The sequence below is a fragment of the Silurus aristotelis genome (genome assembly GCF_946808225.1).
Source record: "Silurus aristotelis genome assembly, chromosome: 12".
In the NCBI taxonomy this organism is placed as follows: Eukaryota; Metazoa; Chordata; class Actinopteri; order Siluriformes; family Siluridae; genus Silurus; species Silurus aristotelis.
Window position 1 is genome coordinate 9,203,541 of NC_139585.1, and position 21,624 is coordinate 9,225,164.

A 21,624-nucleotide genomic window follows, 5' to 3' on the forward strand; every position below is an offset into this window, starting at 1 on the left:
CACTGGGGAAACCCTCTTGTGACACATTTTCTACGTGGCACCCGGAGGCTGAGGCCCGAGATATGACCCAGAGTGCCTGTGTGGGATTTGGCCGTTGTGTTGGCAGCTCTAACTGAACCCCCCCTTCGAGCCTTTGGCCGAGGTGGCCCTTAGGTACCTGTCGGTGAAGTCAGCCTTTCTTTTAGCGATATCCTTCCTTAAGAGTGTCAGGAACCTACAGGCTCTGTCTGTGGCCCTGTCTCTCCTGGAGTTTACCCCTGGCATCGCCAGTGCCTTTATCTACCCTAAACCTGGGTATGTGTCTAAGGTGCCTACGGCTCCCTCATGACCTGTGATTTTGCAGGCATTCTGCCCTCCTCCTTTCCTAGCCCCAGACCAGGAAAAGCAAAATCGCAAAGCAAAATGCGAGCACTGGATACCTATCTCCACAAGACGAGTCCGAGGAGAAAGTCTGAGCAGCTGTTTGTCCGCTATGGCCCGAATAGGAAAGGTTTTCCTGCCAATAAGCAGACTCTCAGCAGATGGATAGTGGATACCATTACCACATGTTATGAGTCCTCTGGTTATACCACTCCTTTCAGAGTCAAGGCTCATTCAACCCGGAGTATGGCGGCCTGGTCCGCGGGGGTTCCCCTACCAGACATATACAACGCTGCGGGCTGGTCCACCCATTTTGACCTTTGTCAGGTTTTACGACCTTAACATCAGAGCCACTCCTGGCTCCCCTGTCCTGCATGCTAGTGGTGCTCAGACACACTAGGCAGGGACTGGTCAGTATGGCATGATTGGACACTCGTTCCCAAAGCGTTTCAACGCAGCTCGAGTTCCTGAAAGGGAACATTTCTAGGTTACGTATGTAACCCTAGATCCCATGAGTGATAAGACGCTGTGTCAACAGGCCATACTTCCTGCATCCCTGTGGTGATTACCTTCCCTTTTTCAGAAGCTAATGTGGCTACCATCGCTCAGCCATTTTGTAGCTTACTGGTTTATGCAATGTCGCATGCCGATGACGTCATGACTTGCCTATTGACCGGATTTCACACATGATTCAGAGTGTGGACAACGCGAGGAGTTCTCAAAGCATTTCAAAGCAGCGTCTTGTTACCTCAGGGAACTAGGGTTACACACTTATCCTAGAGATGTTTTTCTATAAATGTTGCAGGATCATAACTGTAGTCAGATGAATGTGTTAATGTTCACTACCATTTTGAATAAATGTGTATGTCTACATTTCATTTGAGTCACAAATCTGAGGCTAAACTATGATGTGTCAAATGCATGACATGTAAATAAGGGACTACAGTATAGAAATGTGTTCCTATGCTGCTGAAAATGTTATCAGTTCCACTCAAATCACTGATTGTTTTATTGTTCATTGATCTGCTATTCAATGTGATTTCAAACCTTTGCTCTTTTTTTACACCTTTGATATACAAGGGTTTCTGTACGGAGTAAATGGTTAGCATATGGCTGTGTTCCATCACTGCCAAAATGTCTTGTTTCCTGTCCTATACACATATATCAAGGAACTGTGTATGGTGCTATCAAAATGCAATAAGGTTGTGCAAGATGAATGAATTGTTCAACCATTGTGGCTTATTAGGATCAGTATTTAAGTGTATTTAAGTGTTTTGAAGGACTTCAAAGTGTTACGTATCAACTTCTTCAATTTATAGAATCTTAAAGATAGTGGAGGTCAAGACTGGTTGATATATAGCTTGATATATTATACACCTAATCCATCAAGTTATAATACCACTGAAGAACCAAAAAGATGTATTGATGCAAAAAGAAATTGTAGAAGTGTAGTCAAGTTTACCAGGGGCATCTTTAATAGGAATGTACAAATGAATGTAGGGGTAGCTAGTCAGCTAGCTGATGTGCTGTGAAAGTGAGTGTGGCTTCTTTGGTACACTAGTTTTATTAGTGGAAAAAAAAGCTTTGGCGATATAATGTCTATGTCACTTTCTTGATATTAATTTCTCATTTAGGGAACTGTTGTATAAAAGCAATATTGCACAAGCAAGAATACTGAATATCAGCCTGCATGTGATGACTTTATGACCTTTGGGCTCATACTTACTGCCACATAATAGCTGTGTTAATATTCAGTATAATTACACTTTTGCAAGTGCAATATTGTTTTAATGAATGTGGAAAACATATAAACATCTGGAAAAAATATATATTAAATAATAAATACTAAGCCTTTTTATTAAGTTAGTGTGAGTTTTTGTGAATTTTATTCTATCATTAGAAATTATGTAAACTAATAACATTCCATTAACTCGAGTCACAAAATTTAAACCCTGAATATTAAGTGTAGCTACAACTGCTCACATTGAACAGATACACAAAGTTAATCCTGAATTTTAGAGTTTTATTAGGTCTGTAATTGTCTGGTTCCCTACTCATTCACTTTATTTTAATCCAAGGATCTAAGTCTATCAAGGAAACACAGGGCATAAGGTGGGAAAACATCTTGGATGGTACACCTACCAATCCCATTCTATATATATTTATTAACACAAGGAGGGTTTTTAAATGAACCTCGTAAACTCATTGTGCAGTGCTATACTGTACATTCCTGTTAATAAACGTAGCCTTCTTTGTTTGGTGAGCTTCATATCTGCATATTTGACCTGAACGTTAAAAATCCCTGCTTACATAAAACATTTTTGTTGTTTTCTACAGCATTCTAGTGACAATGCACATCTCTAGCCATTAAACATTTTATTTTCTTCTGGAAAAAAAAAAAAAAAACAGCTCTGTGCTTATACGTATCTGTTTAAATCACATTATCTGCTCATTTAGAATAATGTATTCAAATTCAGTTAAATACCTTTGTGATAGGTATTTTAGTCACACAAATTCAGCTCTGGGCTAACAAAGACATGTACCACAACATCAAGTGAACCTTCCATTTTATAAATACAAGTATCTTATCAGTTGATTAGGTTTAGGTTTAGTTTTTTTTTACTATCTTATACATAGCAAAATCCATCCAGTGACAAATAAATAGCATTAGTAGCACTAGTATAAATAGCAATAGTCTTTTTCATTAAAAAAAAAGTAGAGTAATTAGGATTTAAAGCCAAACGAATGCATGCAGCCATTAAATCTTACACATCGCTCTCAGCCTCCTGACAGGTAGTGGCACCCATGGTGATCCATTGTATTAGCACATATACTCACTAATTCAAGCCAAACTTCGGCAGAACAAGTCAGTTAACTCACTCGTTCACACAGCAGCAGTGATTGAATAAAGGTGACAGTGCTCTAGAAAAAGACACATGTGGTCATTAAACTAGCAGCTTCGACCAAATTCCAATGAAGTCTACATCTCTGACAGCTATTCAATCAGACTTGACAGTTTAAGTAGACACCTTAAACTGAACTTTTTTTTTGTTGCCATTTTACACATTTGTTAAAACAAAGCACATGCCTCATGCAATCTGAGTCTTCATATTGTTGATGTCCCATTTGTGATTTCATACATTTTTTCTACTCTGCCCACAATAAAGTTTCCTGTATTGTCTTGAGCTCTTGAGCTGTGGTCATAGCTTTAATGAGGTTTTTAAGCCTTAAGTATGTCTCTTTTGATTGCAAAGCAACAGACAGGGCATAACAAATGTCTAGAGAAGGCAATCCGAGGCTAGTATTTCATTGAGAGAGAGAGAGAGAGAGAGAGAGAGAGAGAGAGAGAGAGAGAGAGAGAGAGAGAGAGAGAGAGAGAGAGAGAGAGAGAGAGAGAAGTTGTTTAGTTTAGTTGTTGTGTCATAAAAGAATATGGACAATTGCATGTTTTGTACTATATCACTAGCCAAATTACTTCCATATACTGTGTATAATTTGTGTTTATTTAGAACCTATTTAGAATTTAGTTTGTACAACCAATACAGAACCCACAACCTTTTAAATAAGAGAGTCCAAATTAAGAAAAACACAACATTCTTTCATAATATTGTTTCATATTTCTTGTAAAGCCGTTATAATTGACTTCTGCAACGTCTGTCATCCATAGCCATTTTTTTTTTATCTGGTTATAATTGGCCAGTTATGTAATGCGGCCATTTCGTAATCCCAATGTTTTGGTATTGTTCAACTTGTGGTTCTGCTCATGTGATTGAATCTTAGAGTCAAGAAAACCAATTTACCAAAAAAACAAAACAATATCAGTTATATTAAATGGTGTATTATTCAGTCTTGCAGAAATGTAAATGTAATGGAACACCAGCTGTTCCATTTTAAAAGTTTATGTTTTGAATTATAACTGTGGAATTTGATTGGATATGAGTATTAAAAATGTTTATTTCTTCCTTCTTAATTAAATCACTAGCTCTCTAATATCTTTCTTTCGGCTTCTCCCATTACGGGTCGCCACAGCGGATCCTCCGCATGTTTGATTTGGCACATGTTTTTATGCTGGATGCCCTTCCTAACACAACCCTCCCCATTTATCCGGGCTTGGGACCGGCACTGAGAGTGGCTGGGGTTGGTTTCCTGACCAGGGTTTGAACCCGGGCCACAGCGGTGAGAGCGCCGCATCCTTACCACTAGACCACCAGGGAACCTTACTAGCGCTCAAATATAACTTCGATTTATGGGTGAGTTATGTTTAACTTTACTGTCAGTATCAGAGTACATGTATAAAGACAATTAAATGTTAGCATGTAACCAGTAGTGAAAATAACAAATTAATTCAATGGAATAGTAAGGTCATAGTTGTGTAACACTGTATAAATCAAGCAAAAAAGAATGTGGTGCACTAGATTGAGGAAGAGTTACAGTATGACGCAGGATATACACGCAGTAAATGCGAAAGTGCAAATGACAATAATGTTTTATAATAATGTTTGGCAATAATCAAATATAAATTGTTTTTTAAAAAAATCTGGTAATTGCAGTAAAATGGAACTGTTAGTTTACTATTAACTCCAGTATAAATTGATTTTTATTTTACCTGTCAATAAGCTTGTGAACCTCACAGGCTTTTATCATCCTTTTAAGTAATCTGTAACCTGCTATTTGTGCTATCTGGGCCTAGTATCATGTATTATTGTTGTTGGTCAGAAAACAGTTTTGCATCCTTTTATCCAAGAATGTGTGGTACCACATAATGCCACATAATGAAGAGATCAATGTATAATACAAACAATATGTTTTTTTAAGGTTCACCCTTAACCTAAAGCTGATGTTCTGCATTTTATATCAAATTTACTGTGTAGGAGTGAAGAGCCTGCTAATTATGCAATGCACAGCACATGGAAATTACCACAGTTTCAAACCTTTTGACCATATGCATTGACTGGATTAAAGAAGAGATTCATGGGGATGCAGAAGCATAGCTAGGGGATTTCAAGTGTGAACCCTGTTGTAATATTTTGCAACAGCAACATATGGTGATTTATGGGCTTACAACATAGCATGCATACAGTGCAGATAATTATATACTGTACGTGTCAAATAAAATGGCTTTGCTCTGTAATTGCATTCTAATGATGTTTATGAAAGGTCAATGATTAAAAAAGGCCAATTATTATAATACACTCCTGGTTTAAAATATTTTAGTCTTTTTGTTAAGTATGTAGATATATGGAGAAAATGATAACTATTCTACAGTATCTTCTTTAGTAATACAAAAAAAAAATCTGATCAGCCCCCACAACCACATCTCTTCCTTGCAAGTATGCTATTTTAATAATTTTTCAGTGCAACTGTAATAAATGTATTTCATACACCTTTTAATGTTACTAATATGACAGAATTTAAGAAATGATCACTAAATAAATAATAAATAGTGAATACCAAAATCACTCTGTCTGGTATCCCACTTTTAAATACATTGCACTTATCTGTTTAACTGTATACAGAAGATCATGCAATAATTGTAATTCCAATATTTCCTTCTTGCAGAAATACAAAATCCTCCAGACAGGTGGGTTTTTTTTTTTTATCTTTCAAAGACTAATCCTTCAGTATCAGACTATTATACCTGCAATGAAATCCATCTCTGTCCAGCTACACGGGAACAGAAAGGAGTGCACCCAGGTTACTGCTGCAGAGGCGTGCACTATTATAGACATCTAAGCCACGCAGGTGTGCACTTATAATCCATATCTATTTTCATTCCATATTGGGAGACCTTCATTTGACCTTTATAAAAGTTGTCTGCATTTACTTCACTGCTATAATGCCTTCCAAGCCATGGTTAGAAATTTATGGTTGATAAATAAAGCCTATCCTCCTACTAATGTTTTTTTTTTTCTTTTTAAATGAAGGCTGACAGACTGATAGCTTTGCTTGCAGTAAAATAAAAGGATTCAAATCCAATCGAATTTGAAAAAAGAATAAAATTTTAGTGGAGCGCAATAAAAAAAACCTGTGGATTAAGGCAAGCATGACAGTGGGCCAGCAGGCCAAAGAATAAAGGATTAGAAAATTCTTCCTCCTACCTGAAATGCGCCTGGGTGTCAGAAGCAAAGTGTGAAAATTCCTGGAGGCAGCTGCTGGCCTCGATATGCTCATCGCCACTTGGTTTGTCATTAACACTGGCTTTTCCTGACGTTGAAAAATTCCCACTTCCTCTGGCCCAATCCAGGTCTCCAAAGCATTATTGAGATAAACCTATGAGTAAGAGAGTAAAGTAAAAATGCTGAACAACCTTAATATCCTATGTTCTACTAATAGTGCTTGTAATTATATTTGCCATAAATAGAATTAAATTCTCACTAGAGATAGCCAACATGCGGAAAAAAATGCTTGCTGTTTTCATATTTTAATGAGCTTTTTCTTCTAGAAGACAGTTTATTACGTATACATTCAACGTTCTGCACCAGGTTAAAATTAAGGCATTTATAACACAGCAGCTTTTTACCTTGTAGTCAGGCGTCCGCTTTTCCACCCAGGACTTGCCGTAGTGTGGGTGAAGTACGGTGCGATACACAACAGGGAACACAGGGACCAAATCAACACCTGTAGAAGGCTGAAATCCCAGCATGGGAGGTCTAGATGTAAGCTCCCACTGTGAGACACACAGAGGGGGAATTGAAGGACGTGTTTATTTGCCATTAATCTGAAGTCATAGAAGTTTCATTCATTACTTCATTACATTTATATAATTAGTGCAAAATATACAATGCACTTTATTCAAGGAAATTTGTTAAAATTACTATATCAAATAAAAACTATTTTGACATAAGAACAGTGTGTAGTACATAATTGTATATCTAAAAAGAAACAATATTTTAATTACTAGTTATGGTAATGCACAATTAAGAGTTTCTATAGAAAATGACTGAAAATGTTTAAAATATACAGGTAGTCCCCAGCTTACTATTTAAATGACCCCATCGTAACTTGAAAATATTGTATCGTATTGTGCCCACTAACACAGAGACAACTGACCTGAAGGCAGGAGATGGGTACAAGCTGGCAGCATCCCAGCGTACGAAAATTTAAATGGCGCTCGAAAGTTACAATATTATAAGTTGAACCATCGTAACTCAGGGGGTACAACCTGTATTTAATATTGAAAATTATTTAAGTAGTTGTACTTTGTTATTTTGCATATTGATACTTTAATATATTTCAAAGAAAAAAAAATTGCTACTTTAGTATATTTGCATAAATTATATGCATTTCCATGAGAGATGTTACTATGGGTTAGGGTTACTGTAGTTTTAGAGACACTGAGGTGAAAGTGAATATCTGTTTAGCAAGCCATGCTAATAAATCAACACCATTTAAAGTTATACTTCTGTCTGCGTACGTCTCATCAATAACAACATACTGTACAAAAGTAACACTTAACACTGTAGCTATCTGTGTGCTTTAATGTGTGAGTGTGTGTTTGCTAATATTAACTGGTTATATTACAGTTTAAGTAAGACCAACTTAAAAGTTAAATTGTTGTTACATTAACATAAATTATGATTAACCATGATGATGATTAAAATTGTACTTTTGAACATGAAATGTATGAGTGACGTGATTCTTATTAGCTCTACTCACCAGCAGTCACTTGACACTAGCTAAGACTTGGATGAAAAGTCATTAATTATTATATTTAAATCTGAATAATTTAGGCTTTACTGAATATAGAACAAAGGAGTAGTTCACCCCTAATCCGTGCTATCTAACTCAAACCAATTTTTATGCTGATTGTTGCCTGTTCTTTTCACTCATGTTCTGAAAACTATTTTGGAAATGCTAAAAGGTTTTTCAGTTTTAAATAAACTGGTCTAAAACTGTCATTAAATGATGATCACTGATGCATTAGGAGCTTGTAATGGATTTTTAAAATTATATCTTTGCACCAATTTATGGAGAGAATTTAAATACTGTTTGGTTTAGGCTAAATTTACAAGGCAGGTGTGTGAGGGGTGTATTACTGCCAAGGACATTCTCAGTCAGATCAGGCAGTATTATGATTCTGAAAACTTGCTCTTCTTAAATGAAAAAGCCGTAAAAATTCTATGCCAAACTGTCAATATCAAGAACAAGTCACAAACACAAATCACAAAATGTACTGCATGGAAAGTGTAATGAATTTTAAGTTGTTATAGCACATTTTACAGGTAATGATGATGTGTATTTGTGTGTTTGTATGTACGTGTGTGTGCGTGCTTGTGTGTGTGTGTGTGTGTGTGTATGTATGCATTAAGGTACAACCCATATTCTCAAAAAAAGTTGGGATGGGGCAACAAAAATCTGGTAAAAAAAAGTAAGTATTATTAAAATGAAACAGTTGAAGAAACATTTTGCAACTCATTATGTAAGCTGACGACAGGTCAGTAAGATGATTGGGTATAAATAGTGTATCTTAGAGAGGCAGCGTCTCTCAGAAGTAAATATGGGCAGAGTTTCACCAATCTATCTAAGACTGTGTCAACAAATTGTGGAACTATTTTAATGTTACTCAAAATAAGATTGCAAAACGAATATCTCATCATTTACAGTACATAATATCATCAACAGTTTCAAAGAATCTGGAAAAATCTCTGTGCACAAGGGACATGGGTGAAAATCAATATTGGAAGCCCATAATCTTCGGGCCTTCAAGTGACACTGCCTTTAAAACAGTCAAGATTCTGTAATAGAAAATCACTGCATGTGTTCAATAACACCTCCAGAAATAATTGTCTGTGAACACAGTTTACCATGTCATCAGCAAATGCAGGTTAAAATCTCTACCATGCAAAGAAGACATGCATGAGCATGATAAAGGAACACTGCCATTCTCTCAATTCTGTGGTCAGGAGAATTGTGGTCTTTTTTCATTTTATTTTTAAAAATCCACACCTCTGGATATTTGTTCAATCATCTGTATAGTTACAGCCCACTCAATAGCAGAGTTTTACCTGCAGGATGAAGTTATCAGATTTCCTCCCAATACTTTACTTCAGATTTCCTTACATCAGAAATCCTGCGCAATAATAAACTGGTAAAAATGCTAAAATGAAATCACAAGAGGATGAAATTGCCTGGATGTGTTTGATAATGTGCATGCAATAAGCTCAGGATCAGTTTAAGATTAAGTTACTGCTCAGTCCATGTGTATTTTCATTACTTAATAAACACTGTTGCCTTATAACTAAATACATTTTTAAATAAAAGAACAAAAACGTGTCATATTTATGTACCTCGATTTTGAATGATCATAGTAGAATCTGTTTACAGTTTAGTTTATTATAATGGAACATCCATGGAACAAGTTTGTTCGTGCTATTATTTATGTTGGAATATTTTTAACAGACAAATTATAATATATAGGCTGTTATGTTATACATCTTCCAACCTAAAGCTTTTACTTCTTAAGGAGTATTAAGAAAGCTCATCTGTCCCCAGGGATCTAGCTATTTATATTATGATCAATCACAGTATGCTTTTTTACTAGATTATTTGTACTTTTAATATTCACTTATCTACTGTGTCAACTAGGCGATTAGACACCTGCCCATTACCTATTTCCCTAGCCTGTATCACTCTCTCCATGTTTTCTATAAAGCAAAATAATGTGATTTTTTTTGTAAAAAAAAAAAAAAAAGGACACTCACTCTAAACAGAAATAAAAACAGAATTTGCAATTCTCTTGGTCAAAAAAATAAGTCCCAGCTTTACTCCTTACTGTCTCAAGGCACTGGCATTCAAGACTCCTTTTAAAAGTGCTAAATAAACATCCCTTCATGGAAAACGCATCACAATGCTGATAATTAAATACATTTGAAAAACTACTGACTGCCTTTGCCTAGCAAATATAACTACTCCCTGAGCTGTTGTTATAGAAAATTAATCAATAGATTTTACCCAGTCAACTGCAATATGACGCATTAATATCATCTCATATTCAGAAACCCTTTTCCCCTTCAAAAACACAGTTTTCAAGACACAGGTTCTGGGTCATAGTGACACCAAATAATGGAGCAGGTCACATGTTTCCAATTTATGGCTTTCGTAACTGTGGGAGGTTTCTTTCCATTCACTGATTTAACAAAAGCCTCAATAACCTGGCTAAAAGCTAAAGTTTAACATTCGAATTATGGTGAATATTCTGTATAGAGCTGGAACTGCGGGTTCAAAAGGGTCTGATCAATTTCGCATAAAGTAAAATTCAATGGCACATGAATGTCAAAGTCCATTTATTTATAATAAAAACCTTTTTTTTTTTTTTTTACAAACTTTTATGTGCACATAATAAAAATGTGTCTGTGTTTGAGCTTCCCAGCTCACACTTAGGAAATAAGAAGCTTTTGGATGAAACTCAGTAGCTTCATACAGTATGAATGTAAGTTATCTACAGAATGTCAATTATATTCCGGTAATGTGCCTGGAGTGTGGTGCAGGCGCAAAGAGAATCCTTAATGCCCGAGAGTGGAGTCACTTCTCTACATTATCGCCGATCTATTTCCACAGTGCTCATTATTAACCACACTCAGCTGCGGGAAGTACCACTTTGTGACACATACTCTCCTGGGCTGAGTCATTTCCTCACTATGGCGCAAGTCAATCAGAAGCCTGATGCTCTTTGTAACCCAGAGGAAAGTTGGTGTTTAAATTTGCTGTGCTGTACACCTCTGCTGTCTGTCAGGGAAATATAAACCAACAACCTTGTTTCCTAGTCTTAGTAGTTTAAAAACTCTTCACATATAGCTTTTGGTGATTAAATGCCATGCTGCATTCATGAGTGGGAGGTGGTATACATTAAGCAATCAGAAAGAAGCCCCACTAGAGGTTTTGTGTAAGTACAAAGAGAAGTAAGAAGTAAGTAAGAGTTTTATGGAGAATAACAGCTTTATGCTTTTTACAATCATCATCCTATCGACCTACCTAACCTCATTTATAATCCTCAACATAATGGCCCGTATGCTAATACTGGCCCGAAGGTCAGCCCATTATCCGGAGTGGCACTGGACCCACTCGCAAAGAGTTGGCAAGACTATGAAACATGACAGGCAAAATGTGAGCTGTAATGAGGTTTAATATGGAGTTTAACAAAAGCCCCTCTTGACCAATGGTCCTTGAATTGTAAAAATCTAAAGAAATACTACCCACCAAACAGTCATGACATTTGTACATTTTATGGCTTTTATTTTGAGACAATGCACCACAAAAGCTGTTTCACATACAGAACAAAAATTCACAGTTAATCGTGATATGTTAACTCTATGTTCTCAATACAACTCTATGAGAGGAATAATTAAGCACTGTTGGCATTAATTCAACCCTTTTAGATGTCAGGGGCAGCACAGTGGTATTCATAGCTCCAGGGTATCCAGTTCAATCCTACTTTCAGGTTACTGTCCATGAGGAATTTCTGTGCATGTTCTACTTCTATTATCATGGGTTTCTTACAAGTTCACCAGTTACTTTCCAACTCCCACAATCACAAATGCAGACCTACTGCCCCCAGGTATATCATTAAAGTGTAAATATGCATGTGTATGATTCTTTGAAATGGACTGGCATCTCATCCTGCATGCTTTGCCATTTTATGTCCAGTGTCCCCAGTAGAATCTCTGTATCCAATGCAATGCAATGACCAAAGAATATTGTAAATATTTTGGATAAATAAAGACATATGCATTAAATAAATGTATTAATTTGAATCTTTTTAACACAAATAGATATAATTAAAATACACTATACCTTGCCACTTATTCACAAGTGTCAACTCACTTTTATTATTTTATTCAGAAAACACACTGTAAACAGAATGTGTTTATGCATATCGAAGCATAATTCAATATTTTAAGGTATTCAGTGTTTCTCCACTCACATGCTACACCAAGTAAACTGACAAACCCCAGGTTGTTCATGTTTGTTTTCTCAAGGAGTAGGGCTGTAACCCAATGTAATTATTTGTACCTATATTTGGATTTAAATCCAAAGTTAGAGTTAGATAATCCAAAGGGTTCCTGCTTGTTTGTTGGTTTTGTTTGTTGGCTTGTTTGTTTTTAATTAATTTAAACTCTGTGCCCCCAGAAAAAAAAAAAAACAGAGAATGAAATGACAGTACTGTCAGTATGGGGCGTGTTTCTGACTTTGACAGTTCCTCAACCTGCCCTCAGCTACATCCATTGAATTGGATATCTAGTCTCAACATTTCAATCCTACCGTCACTATAATTAAAATTGTTTAGCCTGCCCATGTTATTTATAAACTCTTATATGACAGCTCTTAAACCCTCCAAATTACATGTCTTTTTATTGTTTCCAATTGATGCACACTTCTAGTCTCTTAAACTCTTTTCTGGCAAAATAAAGTGGGCTTTTTATTCTTTTTTTTCGGTTCCTGATTAGAACACGTCTGTTAATTTTAGAAAAAAAAAATAGTATTTGGTTGCATCCCTAACCAAGTGGTATGAAGGAAGGATAAGATCATCACAGATACTTCAAAGGAAAGAGAAGAACTAAAATTGTGTTTCTTTACTATATTATTATTTATACTTTAGAAGCTACAGTAGCTAGTTACTTTGTACAGCATGTACATGTATATTCATAAAAAATAAAAAAAACAGTGATGTACCATTTGATTTAATTAGAATTAAGCTGTGAATAAAGGTATTAAACATTGACCCCACTCTTGATCCAAACTTATCATTTGTCTGTTATTGATTCAGATGCATTTTGTCAAATATGAGATTGTATCTATCAAAAAACATTTCTTTTTCTACAGTGGATAGCTTTGTCCCAGAGGAAGAATTAGTAGTAACTATTTCTATAAGTAATAACAATGCAATGTAAAGTAACCTGAAAAGTATTGCGTGTTGTATAAGCGCTTGTGCTGGGAAAGCCGTAATCAGTCTTAACATATATGTATCCAAAACAAAGGTAATATTCATAAACATTGGTAAAATGAGATAAAAGAAATACATTCAAACTTAAACTAATCTGCAATTTGTGTGTTTGACCAAACAAATATTTCTGCATATAGGAAGAGTGTGATAAATCAGACAGAAGTTATGTTGTACACATTCCTCTAATATAAATCTATATAAATATTCAGTACCTGCTTTTAGGGTTGTGAAATGTCAAATTGATCACACAATATTTTGCACTAAACAAAAATGACAAAGTACCATGAGGTACTCATCATCAGGTCATCACCAAGCTTCACCCAAACAGCCTATACAGAAATTACTGACAATTCTGAAGCCAAAAATATCCTGAATATTTTTTACTCCTAATTTGCATAGGTACTGTAGCAGCAGTGTTCTCACATGGTATGTCAGCCATTTGCGAAATTTAAAATGGAGTACCCCCTGTAGCTGCACCCCTTCTGCAGGAGAACAGCAGCCTGTATCTGTCTATTAATAATACACATTCCATTGAGTTTCCCATTGTGAACACACTACTCAAAAAAAATTAAGTGTATTGATTATGTTATCTTTTTTTAGTACTGCAATGCTAATGTGGTGTAATTGTACATATAAATGGCCAGTCCCTGACATACCCAACATTAGTAGCAGCCTACAGCGCCATTTGGAGGCAGGTGTCATTTTGCCAATTTGGAGCGGCTACAAATGTATATTGAGCTACAGCAAGAGCCGATTGCACCACTGCTGCCATCTTTTCACAGCTCCCACAAAGCAGATTACTGATAGAAGAAGAGCTGTTACAGACAAGATTAGTAAGTGGAACCAATGCACAAGCATTGCCCTTTTCTGTTTGCCAGCCCAAAACTCAGAGACACTCTCAAGGTGGCAGTGTGGAAACAAAATTGATGTACATCAGAGCATCAAGTGCAAAGCTATTTAGCTGCAAAGAGAAAGGCAGTAAAAAGCAGATGTGGCTTCCTAAGTTATTTGTCATGAGTTTGTAAAATGAAGACAAAAACTATATGCATAGTCTCCAAAAACTTGTTGCAAGAGAGTGAAGCTCGCCTAGGGCACCAAATGTACTGGGACTGGCAGTGATGATTCATTGAAGTTTATTTTTTTTCCTGGCTTGAAATAGAAAGCCTTTTTTTCTCAAATTTGCATGACTATTTCACTGTAAAAAGACTTTGATTTAAGAAGGAATGGGAGGATGTCATATGAACTCCGGTGAAATACCGATATGTCAATAGTTCAGACCTCATGCATATTCAGAAGGTTCGGCTATTAACCTTTCAGACATAGAATGTTACCCACCATCTTAAGAAGCTAACATGAACAAACTTTAATATAGCAATAATCTCTAGTTCTTAACACTTAATATATAGTCTATGAACACTACAGGTTAACTTCTTTCTTTAGCACCATATTTTCTAACTGGAGTTAGGGTTTGATAATACATTATTGAGTGTGAGTAATTTAGTTAGAGCTGATATAATTACAATCCACTTTTTTTAGAGGTACAGTGGAACCCGGTTATGTCGCCTGCCTAGGGGACGCCAAAAAGCGTTGAGATAACCGATGATCGAGATAAACAAAAACCAATATGGCGGCAATATATTACCGTGCTTGAAATTTCTTTATGTACATGATGTGCGTTATTAAATGAGAATGTGCATGCACGTGTTTTTGGAGTTTTTTTTACACAACAGCGTTGCCATGATTTGTTTGATTGGTCATGCGGATCGAGAAAACCTGTAATGCGGATAAGGAGGCGGAAGCCGAAGTAAACGCAAACAAAGTTTATTGAGAATACTCAGGAGATAATCCACAAATACTTGTAGCGAAGCAGTAATATCCAGTGGTGCGCTCCGGGAGCACGGTCCACGAAGTTCTGTGAAAGCAGAGACAGTTCGTGTAGAGCAGCGGATAAACGTGGTGCAGACAGCGTGAACATGAAAAACAGCAAGATCGGGGTAATCCGGGGTGCCATTGAGAGAATGCGGAGTCCGAGAAGAAGGGTACGTAGCGGGATACGTATACGCGATTACACAGACCGACATAAACCAACACATACGATCATGCACAAACAATAACAAACCGCGAGTGTGTGGAGGTGAGGGGCTTAAATAGGAGATGGGATGAGTGAGTGAATGAGAGTCAGGTGTGAGTGATCAGCATGACTGCGACGAGCTCAGTGCTCAGAGAAGAAGCAGGGTGCTTCGGGAAATGCCGCTGCCGAAGGGGGCATGGCGAGCGATTCCTGACATAACCGATGTTAACTGGCAAATTTGCCCCCCTTGTGCTCGAGATATTAGGGTTCTGCGACATAAAAAAATCTACATAACCGATCAAAAATGCTAAGACAAAGCGAGAATTTGGCGGTTCCACTTTAAAAACGTCGACTTAATAGGGTTGGCGAGTTAACCGAGGTCGAGATAAGTGGGTTCGACTGTACTTTAAATATGGATAGCTATCAACCTGTTTGAATGCTCACTTAAATTATATGATTCACTTTAAATGCAAAAACAAACCATGCCGAATTGAAACAAATGGTTGTCCAAGTTTGGTGGAAAGTTAATTAAAATTAAATAAAGCTACATACAGTAGGTCTAACAAATAAACAAAATGCACTATAACGCTGAATGTTTTTAAGAACCTGACCATCAAATCTGTATATGGTTCAAAGGTTTTCCACAAGGTTGGTGTGGAAGCTTTTGAGTGACCATGAGCCATGACCTTCACCTAGCTTAACACTTTGAGATGATGTGGAAAACCAGCCACATGCCAAATGTCTTTCTCACCCAACATCAATGCCCTACATTAGTAATACTCTTATGGTTAAATCCTCATAGTCATCTTCCAGAAATAAAAATGTGTATAACAATAAGGTTTTCACATGCTGCACATTTGACTACATAGTGTATCTGTATTGTATCACTGGAATTTATCTGTTTCACAGATAACGCATACTCTGGCTACAAAAAAATGAAAAAAAAAAAACCCACAACCTCTGTATTAGCTGGTTTATTTTATAGCTCTTGTTTAGGTGTTTGGTGGATCAACTGTTGACTGTTATAACTGGTTTTAAGTCTGTTCTGTTTTAATAATCTAGTTCATATGTAGTCAGGTGATAAATGTGAGGTTGTCAGCACATTGATGAACAGCACTTGTTCAGAGTCACTTTATAGGCTCATGATTGTCTGCATAAGCTTAGCAGAATATTCAAAACCTGGTCTGTTTGAATGCAATTAAATATTTTGACATACTGTTTGTACATACCCAAAAACTTAATACATTAATTTTAATTGAAGCAAGAATCCTTCTAGTTGGATGACATGCATTGTGCAAGTGTACTAGTGTACTTTTCATGACGTGTATATTTTATACCAAATTAAATCAGGACCCATTCAAAGGTCGCAAATGATTCCTGAAGAAAAAACATAGCATGGAAAGTCATAAATGTACATAATGAATGAACATTCTTCAGTGTTTTTCTCAGACAGAGGAGAGTTCATCACTATAATAGTTAAATGAATATTATATTAGGGTTGCAACTCTGTATGCATTTGTTAATCCGTTCACAGCGTATTATAAACACAAGCTGAACATGTGTAAACACTGTTGTGCAAGCAACAGTGGGAAGAAAATAGCTTGTTACCTGAACACTTGGCACTGGAAGTGGGCTGATGAGTGGCGGTAAGAAGGGATCACAGGAGATCTGCCAGCTGGTGACAGCACGCAGAGGAGGAGCAGGTCGGGCGGAGGTAAGGAGGGTCGCATGTGGAGTCGAGCTCAGAGCACACAGTCCTGCAGCACTCGGGATTGTCCATACCCAAGGAGGAGGCTCTGTGCTCAGTGGCCACACACGTTGCTGAGCCTTCACACGCCGAATGGGCATCATCCCTGCATCCTACAGCAGAGCTTTATGTGCTGGCACACAGGCAGGACAGGAGGGAAAGCAATGAGGAATGAATAAAGCAAGGAAGTCCAAGCCATGGCAGAAATTCAAATCATATATATTTGTGTGCGTTATTGTGTGTCTTAGAGGCCATTTTAGCCAAAATGCACTGCATTATTTAAACATAGATAAGTTCTTTGTATAGCATATTGTCTACATTTTAAGCATTTCCCATACAGGGAGTATCCTTAAAATTTACCCTGCAGAAATAGTTTGCTAAAACTCAAGATAAAGTCTTTATCAGAGAGTCTAGCCATTAAAACCTAAGAAAAAAAAGAAAATGCAAAGGTTCAAATGCCGAAGCAGAACCTACTTTTAATTTCTTAAGGCTGTTCCTCACTTAATATACACCTACTGTATTACCTTTTTTGTTGAGTATGAATCAGAGATGTTTTGAGTTTGCTTGCTATTAGGTTTGATTGCAAACTATAAGCAATGAAACAACAGGGATTAAAAAAACTGAAAGGCATGTTCTGATGGTGCTGAAAACAATCGTTAAACTCTCATTCATTAATCAGAAATACAGCAAGAGAAAAGGTAAACAAATATTTCTCACTAAAATACAAATAATGAATCAAGCATTACCTGGATGGATATGGTGATGAAATGACAAGGCAATTACAGAAATAATGTGTTTAAGCTATTTAATAAGCATAAGCTATCACATATTTGTTTTTTTGTGCTTCTGTTTGGATCCTATTTCTGCTGCACTTCTGCACTTGTGTCAGCTGAGTGGAGCAGATCACATCTAAAAGAAATACACTGCATATTTGATTGACTTCCTGCAGCTGAGTTGACTTGAGGTCAAATTTCCATCTTACTGTAATCAAACTGCCCTAGAGTTCACTTAAAAGCAAACCTACACCACCTCACTCAGATGGGTGTTCCATTTCACACTGTGTGTAATTAGTAGGTTCACACCTACCCAAACTATCTGCACTGAGAACATAATCACACCATGGTCTGATTCAAATTAAATAACTGCTGCATATGTGAAAGAGGCCATACAGAATCTTTATGATGGTTCATTATTTTTTTTTTGTTGGAACTGTGAAATCATTTGGTTTGTTCCTCTGGGTAAATCTTAATAGGCTCCATGGGAAACATTATACCACAAGATTTGCTGATTAAAGAGGATTTTATACAAAGTCTGTTTGATAAGCAAAGAAACTGAAAACATTATTTGGTCCATTCTGCAGCCTGGGAATAAGTAATGGTTGAGGGACCATGCACTAAAAGAGTCTTCAGGGAATGAAAAAAATGACTCACAAGGATCATTTCTAGCTTTATTTATAGTAAGAATGTGTCAAATTCAAGAGCTGAATTCACTTGCTCTTGATGGGTTCTAACCCCTTAAATATTTAGGCATGCAAATGTTCACTGGCAATCTTCAGAATTCTTGATTTGGTAGTCCTGATATCTCCAGACATTCTTATCAATTCTGACTAACAGAGATCAGCGCTAGATTTCACCCAGGTACTGACTATCAAGTAAGAGATTTATTCACAATGTAACATCAACCGCAGATTTTCCTGATGGTTTCCCTGCAATATTCTGTAGAACAGAGGTTTTAGTCAGTGCTACATCGCCCCCAGGTACTGCCCATCAAATGCAAGATTTATCCACAATGTAACTTTAACATCTGATTTCCCTGCTTGTTTCCCTGCAAACCCAATCCGATTAATGAAAGATTCCTCCAAAACAAAATCACCCTTTAATATGGCGTGTAAATAAATGTGTGCACATATAAACAGAAGCACACTTTTTTGCATCATGCTATGTAACGCATTATGAAAACTAGTGCTCGTCTGAGCAAACAACGTTCTGAATGCATTAATGGGTGCAGATCATTTCATAATTAATAAACTGCGCATCCTAATTGCGTTCCACAAGTTGTGCGCCTCTACAGTATCCAGTATCCAGCGGTGTTAAACGTTCAGGATTCCCAAACTCACCTGGGTAGGAGATGCGTAAATTCCCTTAGAGAGCTACACTTTATCACACCCACTCATTCCATCACTCTATGGTCACGCACACATATTTGTGAGGAAATCGAGCACACTGAGTTCCCCCCCAAAAAACGCAGGTTAATATCCAGATGTTCAGAAGTCCCGATAAAACGGGAAAGCGCGGCGTCCACGCACGAGCGCACAGAACGCGCAAGCAATATCAGTCCGCCCTGATCCAGAAGCTCGGTGGAGAAAAATAAGCTGCCTGTCACTGTGTTTCTGACTCAAGGAAAAACACAACAAGCATCCGCTCCTATAAGTGAGAACGGCGCATATGAGGCATATTCAATCTCGCTCCGAATATAATCCGGGTCGTGGGAACTTTGCGCGTGACGTCCTGCGAGTGTGCACGGATTTCTCATGACGCGCATCAAAGTCTCTCTCTCTTTCTCTCTCTCTTTCTCTCTCTCTCTCTCAAACACACACACACACACACACACACACACACGCACAAAAAACGCGCGAGTGAGAGAGTCTGTGAGATTTGCGCGTGCCAGCGCACAGATCATAGTAAAGCACATGAAAACCAAACCTCGTGACATACCTGCTCACTGTGCATCATCTGATTAGGAATGACCAAAACTATAATTTATGCTCCTTAGTTTTTTCCTTACATATTTTTTACTTCAATTCAGGATGCACGAGCAAATATCTATTATATCTATATGATACCTATATATATAAAATCTATATTCATTTATAACCTGTCTATTTGCCATCCTGCCCAACACCTAGTCCATATTTATATACATCTATTGCATACCACCAGGGGGCACACAGTGTTTGGGCTGGTTTTTAGCCGACCTTATCCAAAAGCAAAAATTAGGGGAAAGATTTTAATAACTTCCATTGGAATAAAATAAACATAGTTGGGTTTTTGTTGTAGGTGGTGTGTGTGTATTTTTTTGTATTTTAGAAACTGTTAATTGTTGGTTAAGTTCAATTTGAGTCACTTAAGAAAACTCAACTTAAACATTCAAATCATCATATAAAGATGCTCAAAATGCCTTCATCTTTTTCTATAGTGCAGCTGAAAAACTAAATCAGTTGTTCCCTTAAGTCAGCAGGTTGTTTTTATGCTAGATGTTAACATAACATTTCAGTAAGAATTAAATATAAATTTACCTGCCCTCAGAAATATATAGAAACACCACAACAGCAGACAGTTCCCTTTTAGGATCTCGAGCTGCGTAGAAATGCTTTGGGAACGCCCTACGTTGTCCAGTCTCTGAATCACGTGTAAAATCTGGCTAATAGACAAGCCGTGACATCATCTGCGGGTGACGTCGCGCAAACCAGGAAGCTACTAAAAGGCGGAGCTATGGTAGTGGCATTAGCTTCTGTTGTTCAGGTAAGTGCTTTGTGTGTTAATATGTGCAACATGGCAAAACAGATAGGCTTTGAGGAAAATAGGGGAAGTGATACTCGTGTGTTGTTTGTTTGGGAGTGGAGCATGATCAATCGGCTCTTGAGAGAGACTATTGTCCATGCTGCATTTGGCTATTCCCACTCTCTGCTCCCGGAGATCACTTTACTCAGGTCCCGATCTTACCCAGGCGAAGCGGCGCCAAAGGTCGTGGGGCTCGCAGGCCGACCTAGCAGAAGGTATGGAGATAGATGAGTCCTTTCCAGCCCCCCTTGCCAGGCCGAGCTCCTGCACCCCGGGGGAGATCTCCTGCTGAGGCAGGTCTTTCTCCCGGTGCACGTAGCAAGGAGCTCAGATTCTCTTCCTCCTAGGATCCTCCGCAGGCCTGCGGGCTCCTCACAGCCGGCACTGTTTAAGGAGCTCCTCAAGGTAGTGACGTAAGCCATGTCCAAGCTGGAGATAGCTTGGCCAGGTGAGAAGCAAAAGCAGCGTGTTCCCAGAGAACTGAATGAGCGTTTCATCCCGCTTCACATCCTCCACACCGGGGCCTACTGTTTTTTTCCCGACCTGCACACCGAAGTGTCCAGTTCTTGGGAGACCCCAAATACGGCCTGTTCTTTCTCCCTGCAGGGTTTGCTGTACACGTATATAATTTGGTTCCAACGGCTGCAGGGCTCGAGAGGTTGGTTCCCCTGAGGGATTTCCAGGCAGCCCAGAAGGGCTACCGAATGTATCTTCATAGGTCCTGCATACATTAAAGGTGGGCTACGCGATTCAGTTCCTCCCCTCTTCAACAGGATGTGTCCCACTGTCGTGGGATGCTGGCAGGCTCTGACCTAGAACAGGAAGTACACACCCTCCTAAGGAAAGGGGCCATTTAGGTGGTTTCCCCCCCCCCCCTTGGTCCGAGAGTCAGGCTACAGCCAGTACTTTGTGGTTCCGAAGAAGGGTGGCAGATCTAGGTCAACCT

At 37.8% G+C, this 21,624-nt stretch overlaps 1 protein-coding gene across 1 annotated transcript in view; it reads right to left on the reverse strand.

The window, feature by feature from the left end:
• tcerg1l (transcription elongation regulator 1 like) overlaps positions 1–19,755 on the reverse strand; it is a 104,969-nt gene extending 85,214 nt beyond the window's left edge. Inside the window, exons 1-4 of the mRNA XM_083556546.1 lie at positions 19,235–19,755; positions 16,980–17,251; positions 6,881–7,027; positions 6,459–6,630 (exon numbers count right to left, since the gene is read on the reverse strand). Of these exons, the coding sequence (XP_083412672.1) occupies positions 6,459–6,630; positions 6,881–7,027; positions 16,980–17,222 (562 nt within the window). The 5' untranslated portion in view covers positions 17,223–17,251; positions 19,235–19,755. The remainder of the gene's footprint in view (positions 1–6,458; positions 6,631–6,880; positions 7,028–16,979; positions 17,252–19,234) is intronic.
• Between the last annotated feature and the right edge of the window lie 1,869 nt (positions 19,756–21,624).